The 11821-nt window shown below is 39.6% G+C and overlaps 1 protein-coding gene across 3 annotated transcripts in view; it reads right to left on the bottom strand.

Moving 5' to 3' along the window:
* The window catches only part of ntrk3b (neurotrophic tyrosine kinase, receptor, type 3b), a 222188-nt gene that overhangs the window by 116511 nt on the left and 93856 nt on the right, over positions 1-11821 (bottom strand). For all 3 annotated transcript variants that reach the window (XM_082528888.1, XM_082528887.1, XM_082528889.1), the window contains exon 4: positions 5722-5790. In XM_082528888.1, coding sequence (XP_082385014.1) covers positions 5722-5790 — 69 coding nt within the window. The remainder of the gene's footprint in view (positions 1-5721; positions 5791-11821) is intronic.

Below are 11821 nucleotides of genomic sequence, written 5' to 3'. Positions count from 1 at the left end.
AACACGATTTGTGACATCATGCCTTATTCAGATATCCTCAGAACTTTCCCAACTCTAATATTAAAAATTGCACCATGTATATTTTCATATTTGTGTACTGATACACAGATGTTTCACTGAGGGTGAATCCATCTAAACAATTTTAACTTAGACACAAAATATGATTCAAAGCAGAACATGTTCATCTATTACCAAACATCTGATGGGAACCTTTAATATTATGTATTTAGCTTTTAATTCAATTTTAACTTACTGGCTTTAATCAAACTTCTCTAAATACCTTAAGTGCATCATCACAGATATGGTGGAAAGTAAACATACAGATAATCAGTATACATTGAAACAACTATTTATACTACCACAAATGCAAAGTGCATTTTATATGAATCTATCACACAGTCATACCTAAAGTCAGAGCAATCGCGTCAAGTGAGAGCTTCTGTCATGCTGCCATGGGATTGTTTCCTGTATACCATTACAATTACTCACATTTTAATTGTATAAATTCTATGCCATGTAAAAGCGGTTGGGCTTTCAGTTTTTAGGTATTCATGTATCTGACAGTTTTCTTCACTGTATGTGGGGCAGGGTAATTATTACACAGGTGTAAACGCACACTCGTGAGCTTGGTATGACTGTTTAAATGTTTAAGCGGGCCAGTTATGCTCATTCAGATCCATATTTTTTATTCTTGGACTTTACTAGAGGAGATTTGCATATTTCACAGCTCAAAATAATTCATATTTTTCACTTTTATTCATCATTTTATTAACATACTGGGAATTGATTGGTTGAATTGAGGAACTGCACCATCTGAAACAACGTTAATCATTTTAGTTTCCTTCTCTTTAAGGCCAACCTGCCTTTAACCCTCTCAGGCTCAAATGAAACTTTTTGCTGCTAATGCACAACCAAGTCCTGCAGTGTTACTTCTGAGTAAAAAAAACTCATAAAATATGTATGTGGGGTAATCAGGTTGTTAGTTTTTAACTGTTGCAAATCGGCAAGATAGTTGGTTAAGCCAACTATCTTGAGATTGGCTGCTTCTCCCTAACAGGAGGTTGACTAGTGTAGGGCTTGCTGCTCAAAGCCAGATTGGTGTACCTGATATCCCTTCTCAATAACATCACACAGAGCCAAGTGTAGAAAAAATAAATCTCAGAAACCAAGTTATTATAGTATGAAAAAGGAGATTTGGCTCACAGGCATAACTTGTACATATGCTCTTCTCATTTTTTAAACTTTGGCCATTGTAACAGAATATGATGGAAAATACGGAAAAAGCACAATAGATCCACAGAACCTAAACTGGTTTTGATGTATGTAAGCATACAAAGCGTGCTACAGGCGATACAGTAAATTTCCTCCAGCTGTCCTGTGTCAAACTAAGAGATTAAGCCAAACTAAAAGATGACCCTACAACAGTAAAGACATCATCTGGTGTGACAGAGCTTTTTCAGCCAAGTGTTAAGTGTCTCTATGCCCCACCAGTAGTTCAGAGGTATTGTTTTAAAAGGGAAAGGCCTTGTATTTTAAATTTTTACTCGTGGCTGCTTTCACAAAGATCTGTGTTGACAACTTGACACGTTTTCTTCCCTCTGCACAGATTGTACCCAGCAGTCTGAGTTTCAGAGCATGTGGTGACCTCTTGAAAGTCTAGGCCACTGCTGCCCCCAGTCAAGTCTTTTCCACCACATTTAACATTTTAATACTCCTTTACCCTCATGTGAGTCAGTCTTTGATGTTTCTGAAAAGTCCATGTAAATGTCATGCATTTAAGTAAGTCTGTCCTGAGTGCAACTAGGTCCTAATAAAACGAAGGTTAAACTTTAGCAATTTACCTGTCATGCTGCTCTTGGAAATTCGGCATTTAATTCTTTCTAATCACCTGGCAGCCATATCACAAGATTACCAGTTTGATCCATTCATACTTCACACATACTCAAAGAAAATTCCATTTTGCAGCGAGAGGTTTGAATGTTTGACTTTGCGTCGGCCGCTGCTTCCCTGAGAGTTGGGATTAAAGAGCCGCTAACAGAATAAAGGGATTCGAGAGGCGCGTTGCCTCAGGCAGATCGCGTCAGTTGCTAAAGAAGAAGAATATTTGCAGCCGTTGTATGGCTTATGATTGGCTGGGTTTGCACCACATCGCAGTAGCTCCAGTCCTTTGGCTAAAGGGCACACAGACAAAAAGGCAGAGCCGATTATCTGTGTCTCATCCAGAGGCAGCACACAGCAGACATCCATTGTATGGCTTCAATGTGATGTTGAAGCCTTTCACAGGAGTCACAAAAGACTTGAGATTATTGAGATTTCCCTGATAGTATTGCCATTGTTACTGATATTAAGATATTGCAAGGAGTGTGAAATATCTGTGCAACCAACCTGCAAAACAAAGTAACTGTTTTAGAGTTACACGTTAGTGGGCTTGATAAGAAGTGTTTGATAAGAGTAAACACATTGAATGATAACAACTCCTTCACCCTCTTCAATGTTGTCTCGTTGTAATGGATCCACTGTAATATTTGGTGAATGAGGTGCAGGTTCAACGTATCTGAACCACAGCAAGCTACTGAAAATGTAGAGGGTGTTTGAGGTTAACAGGAGTCATGCCTCCATGTTAAAGCAGCTGTTGCGCACCACTTTCTACTGACGGAAACATGCTTTACACCAGTTTAATTACCGGTATGTGTAAAGCAGCACTCAGAAGCAGGAAATGCAGCGTTTAATTCCAAACTTGACCAATCAGTGCTCCTTTGATGAAACTGTGTGTTGCTTAATGGTGTTGTCAGTGAGTACTTTTATCGTTTTTTTTTGTATCATCTTCCTGGTCAGCGTTTGATCTGTATTAATTAAATTCTTTTTTTTAAAAACTGTTATTTGCACGTGCCATGTGGTACGCATCATTTCCCCCCTTTATTCTCATTCACAACAACTTGTGAAAGCAATTAGAGCAATGCTTTAAGTAGCAGTAATGATACATACAATGAATTAACCAACAGAGACGCTGTTATTTAAAGGAGTTCCAGGCTTAAATTAAACCATTTGCACATTTCCTATTCATTGCAGGTCACTGTCACCACTGTGTTGCAGCTTTGAAATTGGTTCACTTTCATTGTTAAAAAAAGAATGAAATATAATTACAATAACAGTGCCTAGAGTGACTGAGATAACACGGTTTAGCGACACCGTCGTGGCAAAGGGCCACGCTCTCCTTTCGTCACATAAAACGGAAATTATTTCAGCCGGTTTGATCTTCCTCTATTTACATAATATCAGTGTGGTTGAGCAACACGGGTGGGCATTTATCATTGATACTGCATTTTGAAATATTCTAATAATTAAAGGCAATAGCTGTCCGGTGAGCAGGATTCATTTGGCATGATTGAATGATTGGCACTTTCCAAGCCAATTTGGTTTCGGGTGACCATACAGACACGGTAAAGAGAGTAATGATGTCAGGGACACGTCGCCAGCTCATGATAGAGTGACTCATTTCCTATTAGCAAGGCCTGATTCCACATGGTTTCCTTTTTGCATAACGCCTCGACCCACGTCTGTGCCGCCACGCCACTTCGACTGACACCTCTTAACTAAACACACAAAATGGAATAGACATAAGCCCTCACTCCTCATCAGCATTCAGTAGAAACACGGGCATCACCCTGGCCCTGCTTTTCATGTAGGAAAACAAAGGCACCATTTGTACGCATCTAGAATGGTTGCTTAAGAAGAAATAGGATTGCACATCAGAGCAAATCGTGCCCTGTGAGCTGTAACAGTGATTTGGTTCAGGAAGAAACTGAGCTTACTATTTTACTCTGCTTTGTGTGATTTACATTGTGATTTCAGGTCATTTAATTGTTGAATTACACTGCAGCCTTCAGTGTTTACTTAGGGAAAAAGTTCTGGATCTTGTGTGTGAAATTAAAGCTACAATGTATTAATACAAAAAATGCATTATGTGCTGTTGCTGTGCTGCTGTTTGTTATTTATGGCAAAAAGAGAAATAAGATTTATTCTGCAGTTTTGGCTATTAGTTTCTTTGCAGATGAATCTTATGCATGTTTCTATATATTCAGTATTGGTCTAGTTAAACTATGTGTTGTTAAATTTTTTTGCAGCCTGTGCGACTGGAGAAAAGATTTTTCAGTGAAAATCTCTCATAATTCATGCATCCATCCATGCAGCCGTGCATGCATGCATATCTGGGTCTGGGTCGGAGGGGCAGCGTCTAATAAGAGATGCCCGGACCGTTTCCCCACTCACTGGCCACACCACAGCGTTCCCAAGCCAGCCAAGAGATGTAATCTCTTGATTGTGACCCTAATTGGACATGCCAGAAACACCTCAACCAGACGGCGCCAAATAACTTAATCTCAGCCAACCTTTTCTGGCAGAACAATGCTACAGATTTACAATAGTATGCAACTTCTTAAAAAAAGGGCTATTCCAGTTATTGAATATGCTTACTTAAAGCCCCAGAGATTTTGACTTAACTTTGCTTTTTAAGGATTTCTTTAGAACATAATGCATTCATGAATAAATAAAGCCAAGGTTAAAAAATGATGAGTTGACATAGAGAGAAAAACACAAATAGAGAAATCTCTCGTGAAAAAGACAAAAAATACTGCTCATGTGGGATCCCAGGCTTTCAAGGCCTTTAATAATCATTTGTAAAGCTATATTTTACGCTGTGATCTGGAAGAGGAAAATTGTGAAAAAACTTTGGAAAAGATATTTTATATATAAGTTAGACCCTGTATGAATAATAAGATGAGCCAAATGCCAAACTAGATTGAGAACTGGACAGCTGGTAAGACAACAAATGTGAAGAATTGCCATTTTCAGTCAGGAATAAAATTCACAACCCAATAACAGGCACAAAGAGGGATTCAGAGACCCATCTGCCTCCAATGCGGGCCCACAGTGAGACGACACTTGTGTAGCTCTGTTATAGGGTATGGTGTGAGCTGCTTCCTACACAGAACAAAAAACATCTCTCCGTAATATTGGTGAGTCCTGCAAGTGTGAGGGTTACGTTTGAAGCTAAATGTCCAAAATGCAAGCCTACAACATGTTTGTAGGGTTATCCCTCTGCTCTGCTGTTTGCAGTGTACGACCAGAGATCAGCATTGTGTCGTGCTCTCTGTGGGCCTGCTCTGCTTCTACCTCTGAAAATAGCACAATAAGGAGGCCTGCTTGAAATAGCCTTGTATCACATCCTGCTATACCACAGTTTTATATGCCAGGAGGCGCATATGAGGAGCGCAAGCGTTCGGGGAGCAGCTAAGGTTCATATGATGGACAGCGCTGACAGGCGTAATGATGTGTAAATTACAAGCGGGTCCACATCGCAATGTTCTCCCTGGTGGTGAAAGAGCAAACTCATTTCATAAACACAATGATCACTAAAATATTCATAACAAACAAGGAAACGGGGTGAGATTCCCTTCTCCTACCAGGCCATTAAATTTCCTTTGTGCACGTTAATTAAGTCAACAAATGACTTATAAGATCACAGTGCCACTATAGTGCCTATAGGGCCAGTCTTCTGCATGCGCTCCGACAAATTAGAGGTTTTGTACAACAAAGACAGGAATTATAATGGTATGCGGTGAAGACAATTTGTATTGAGGCTGATAGTACGTAGGGAGCAGTGATAAAGTGCTGTAATAAAATACAAACAAAAGGCAGCGAGACAGATCAGACGAGACTTACAGCTCTTGGAGTTGGAGGTGCTGGAAGAGCTGCCATGACAGAGTGGTGAGAGGATTCTTTGACAAGTTTCTGTGGAAGAAAGAAAAACAAAAGGAATGTTAAATCGAGTTATTTTATGTGAATTATTTTAGGTCCCTTCCTTGATGTCATGTTTGTTCTGCTTTTGTACAATTTCTTCTGTTCCATTTCCGAGGTCTTTTAGTTCCAGAAACCCAATGGCAAAGCTTTGTGGGGTCATTTTGACATTTTTCTCCCCCTTTTAAGCTAAAGGGAAACTTTTAGTCTCTTTGGGTTTTTTTTTTTTTTTTTTGCAATGTTCTAGATTTATTTTTAAACAGATAAAACTGGCATTTCCCCATCAATCTAGAAGCAATGAACTATAAGCACAAGTTTATGCCTTTATAGATGTTTGCAAATTTATAATTTAAGACCGAAATGTTTAAATCCCTTATTTAAGCATTCAGAACCTTACCTGAATACACAGAAGGAGACATAGTGGCAGCAATGACTCTACAGGCTTTGGATTCAGTTAATGTTAGGAAAAAACAGAATGCTTTTTTTTTTGTTTCTATATACCGTATTTCCCGGACTACAAAGCGCACCTAAATATTAGCTGCACAAGATAAAATAAGGGGAAAATCCTGTTTTGTACATACATTAGCCGCACCTGACTAAAAGCCGCAGGTGTTTCAATGTTGACTTATCATATGTAAGAGAATATGCACAAAGGGAATTGTCAGGAAAGAGATGGCTGTTTGGAGACATCACTTTTATTAATATTTTGAAAAACAAGTTATGGGTACATATTTGCACATGTAGTACATAACAATAACCTACAGCACACCAGAAAAATAGATTCGGACGGACATGTGACTAACATACCACTCTTGAACCCCGATCCTTCCGCCAGGCAACGTAGTGCCGTACAACAGCGGAACACACAAAACAAATCGTCTTACGATATGACAAAAATCATGGACAATCCATAGAAAAGCCGCACCTGACTAAAAGCCGCAGGGTTCAAAGCTTGTGCAAAAAGTAGCGGCTTATAGCCCGACAATTACGGTAAATAAAATGTTTTGCAATGTCAAAACAAGTTACAAAATGGCAAATGGCCTGTATTTGTATAGCACTTTTACTAGTCCCTAAAGACCTCAAAGCGCTTTACACATCCAGTCATTCACCCACACATTCACGGCAAGCTACATTGTAGCCACAGCCACCCTGGGGCGCACTAACAGAGGCGAGGCTGCCGGACACTGGCGCCACCGGGCCCTCTGACCACCACCAGTAGGCAACGGGTGAAGTGTCTTGCCCAAGGACACAACGACCGAGACTGTCCAAGCCGGGGCTCGAACCGGCAACCTTCCAATTACAAGGCGAACTCCCAACTCTTGAGCCACGAGCCACGATCGCCCACAAAATTCAACTTACACAATTTTGTCAAGTTTATGGGAGAACCCATTTCTAAAAGTTGCTTTGACACATAACTATAGAGTATAAAAACAGCTAGAGCAAATGATGTGTGTGTGTTATTTTGGGGGTGGACAGTGTCAATCAATTTCAGTCTGAAGGGGTATTCATCTTCTACAGTTCTGACCAACTCCCTGTTCCTGGTTCTGAGAGGCACCCCAACAGCAACCCCCAACTAAAACAGCAACTGCCATACTTTACCATTAGAATTGTATTAGCTAGATGATAAGGCGTTCACCAGATACAGCGCTTTGAGGTCTGATTTCCAGTTCACCTTATTACAAACTGAAGTGCTAAATACTGAATATGAGAAGTTTTCAGTAAGTATAAATGTACAAAAAACAAAAACAAAAACCCAAACAAAACACATTTTCACTTTGTCATTACAGGTTGCTGAGTGTATTAATGGGGAAAACACATTTATTCATTTAAAAATGGATCTGCAAGTGTCCAAAGAACCAAAGAGGTCGGAGTATTTTCTTTAAATAACAAAGCCACATTTTAGTAAGAAAAAAATTAAACAGCCTAATTGCAATGAGAATCCACATGCCTGTATTAATGGATGAAAATAAGGCAAAGTACTATTGACAAAGAAAAGGGACCAGCCCTGGCTGAGTGGAGCTTCAGGGCTCAGCCAACTCAATAAAAGTAAGTTGACCGCTTTCAAGTCAAATAATTCAATTGACTTAAGGAAACCCTCCGGCTTAGGAAGCCATTAAATTCAATAGCAAACAACCAGAGACTTACAAGTGATTTGACCAGAACCTTGAATTAGTTTAAATATGAACATCAGGCATCTATGAATACATTTATTAAATCATATAACCTCTCTGTAAGGGTTTTAAAATAGCCGTTTATCATAAAGCAGTGTACAACATTGAATCCTATTAGCTGTATATGAAGCATCAAAGTGCTCTATTACATCATGAGAGAATCATTTTATCTGATCATTGTTTTCTTTGCTGTAGTTTCAGAGCAACACTCGCTCAGTGACTCATATATTCTGCACATTATTGCTGCTTTGAACTGATATAAAAGTAAGAGCATCTATAAGAGGAGGAAGAAATGATTTATTCAGTCACAGGAAATGACATGATGTAATTTATGATACATATATTAAACCTTAAAGGAGCAACTCAAAATATAATTCAGCAAATAGATAACAGGTTGATTATCAAAATATGGATACCTAATTAGTAAAAATTTTAAAATGAACAGTTTTCTACATATATCAGTAACATCAGGATTGTATTACAGAGCATAAGACCATTATTAGAATGTGTCTAAAAAACATGGAAATTGTATAAACAGTGTGATATATAATTTAAATAACATAATAAAACAAATAAAATAATAAATAAAAAGTGCCAAATACACACAATAGAGTATGCAGTTTTAATATTTTCTCTCTCTCTCTCTCTCTCACACACACACATACACACTCACACACAGTCTAATATGTTAATTTGTATGGAAGACATTAGATGCTCCTGTATCCAGACGTGTCGCTATAGCAACAGGGAGCCAAGGATGTTGCAGGTCTGACTTATTTCCTGTGATATCACACATGCAATCACACATGCAAACACACACACTTGCAGATTTAAGAAATTTTTACATCTGCATAAACACACTCACACGTATTGGTTAAACACACTTGAAATGTACGCTGATGTGAATGCTCTAAATAGAGGAGATGTGTGGCAGAATATGTAAAGATGCTGCATGAAATTTCATCTCCAAAAGGAAACCTGTGTTCCCAAAGGGGTTGTATTATGCACTGAAAGAATACATTATGGGAGAATGAGAAAGAGAGAGAGGGGGAGAGAGACAGACAGGGAGAGAGAGGCAAAAGGTGGGCGAGCAAACAGCAGCTCATTAGTTGATGCAGAGCAGGGCTGCTCAACACCAGCATCAAATCACACATCCCGAAATAGACACATGTTTAGACCACAGATCTCCAAAAAGGTACATGTCAATTGACAAACTACATCAGCCATACATCAGACCAAAGGCCTTATAATCTAAATACATTAGACCTGAGAGCTCCAAACAAGCAAAGATTTCAGACTCAAAATAGACCTACACCAAAGCACAGTATAAGATTTTGTTGCTTATTTTATATGCTACCCTAAATGGAAAAATTAATCATTGTAATGCAACATGTCATGAAATACCCACCCTTAGCCCTAGAGGGCAGACAGCACTAGCAAAGATCCAATTTCATGCATTAAATTTTTGAAAAATATTTTTCTAAAAATATATAAAATTGCTCCATTTGCAGAATTTTGTTACAGTAATATGCTATGAAAAGCTGCATTTTCTTTGTTTAGTAATATCAACCCAGTGAATAAATTATTTTACTAACTACAATGACAATGTTGGGCCATTTATGACTTCTACAATTTAAAACCTCAGGTATGTTTTTGCTCATAACTCTATTATACTCTATTATAAACAGCAGTTTAAGTCATAATATATGGATGTCTTTAAACCTTATTTTTTTACTTCCATTACTAACTTCAGGTGGAAAAGAATGGCTACACGTGTCCATTCTGGGACAGGATATTGACAACAAGTTAAACTGGAAGACCAACACAGAGGCTGTGTATAAGAACAGGATGAGCAGGCTCCATTTCTTTAGTGGTGGAGATTTTCTATCACTCAGTTGTGGGGAACATAATGTACTTTGCTGTGTTCCACAGGGAGAGTAGACTGACTCTGTGATTGGCTGCCAACTCGACACTTTTGAAGGCACCAAAGTTTTGTCTTTTTTTTTTTTTGGATAATCTTGACCACCTTCTGTGGCACCATTTACTGGTCAGGCAGCTGAGCAGCTTCTCTGATTCAGCTCCATGGTGTTCACCACCACTAACCACCACATGGATAGTTCATTTAGATATACAGAAACAAGACTGAAGCTATTAAGCTATGAAAGTAAAGTTATTTTTGACGAGGTTTTTTTGAGATATTGACAGAACTGTGTGGTAAGTCTACAGTGGGGCAAAAAAGTATTTAGTCAGCCACCGATTGTGCAAGTTCCCCCACTTAAAATGATGACAGAGGTCAGTAATTTGCACCAGAGGTACACTTCAACTGTGAGAGACAGAATGTGAAAAAAAAATCCATGAATTCACATGGTAGGATTTGTAAAGAATTTATTGGTAAATCAGGGTGGAAAATAAGTATTTGGTCACCTCAAACATGGAAAATCTCTGGCTCTCACAGACCTGTAACGTCTTCTGTAAGAAGCTTTTCTGTCCCCCACTCGTTACCTGTATGAATGGCACCTGTTTGAACTCATCATCTGTATAAAAGACACCTGTCCACAGCCTTAAACAGTCAGACTCCAAACTCCGCCATGGCCAAGACCAAAGAGCTTTCGAAGGACACCAGGAAAAGTATTGTAGACGTGCACCAGACTGGGAAGAGTGAATCTACAATAGGCAAGCAGCTTGGTGTGAAAAAATCAACTGTGGGAGCAATCATCAGAAAATGGAAGACATACAAGACCACTGATAATCTCCCTCGATCTGGGGCTCCACGCAAGATCTCATCCCGTGGGGTCAAAATGATCATGAGAACGGTGAGCAAAGATCCCAGAACCACACGGGGGGACCTGGTGAATGACCTGCAGAGAGCTGGGACCAAAGTAACAAAGGTCACCATCAGTAACACACTACAACGGCAGGGAATCAAATCCCGCAGTGCCAGACGTGTTCCGCTGCTGAAGCCAGTGCACGTCCAGGCCCGTCTGAAGTTTGCCAGAGAGCACATGGATGATACAGCAGAGGATTGGGAGAATGTCATGTGGTCAGATGAAACCAAAGTAGAACTTTTTGGTATAAACTCAACTCGTCGTGTTTGGAGGAAGAAGAATACTGAGTTGCATCCCAAGAACACCATACCTACTGTGAAGCATGGGGGTGGAAACATCATGCTATGGGGCTGTTTTTCTGCCAAGGGGACAGGATGACTGATCCGTGTTAAGGACAGAATGAATGGGGCCATGTATCGTGAGATTTTGAGCCAAAACCTCCTTCCATCAGTGAGAACTTTGAAGATGAAACGAGGCTGGGTCTTCCAACATGACAATGATCCAAAACACACCGCCCGGGCAACAAAGGAGTGGCTCCGTAAGAAGCATTTGAAAGCCCTGAAGTGGCCTAGCCAGTCTCCAGACCTCGACCCCATAGAAAATCTGTGGCGGGAGTTGAAAGTCCGTGTTGCTCGGCGACAGCCCCAAAACATCACTGCTCTCGAGAAGATCTGCATGGAGGAATGGGCCAAAATACCAGCTACTGTGTGTGCAAACCTGGTAAAGACCTATAGTAAACGTTTGACCTCTGTTATTGCCAACAAAGGTTATGTTACAAAGTATTGAGTTGTATTTTTGTTATTGACCAAATACTTATTTTCCACCCTGATTTACGAATAAATTCTTTACAAATCCTACCATGTGGATTCATGGATTTTTTTTTCACATTCTGTCTCTCACAGTTGAAGTGTACCTCTGGTGCAAATTACTGACCTCTGTCAGCATTTTAGGTGGGGGAACTTGCACAATCGGTGGCTGACTAAATACTTTTTTGCCCCACTGTATATGCTTGACTGTTAGCTTAGATAA

This window comes from Aulonocara stuartgranti (genome assembly GCF_965226115.1).
Source record: "Aulonocara stuartgranti genome assembly, chromosome: 1".
NCBI classification, from domain to species: Eukaryota; Metazoa; Chordata; class Actinopteri; order Cichliformes; family Cichlidae; genus Aulonocara; species Aulonocara stuartgranti.
Note: the sequence above shows the minus strand (reverse complement) of the source record. Positions and strands in the feature narration are given on the sequence as shown.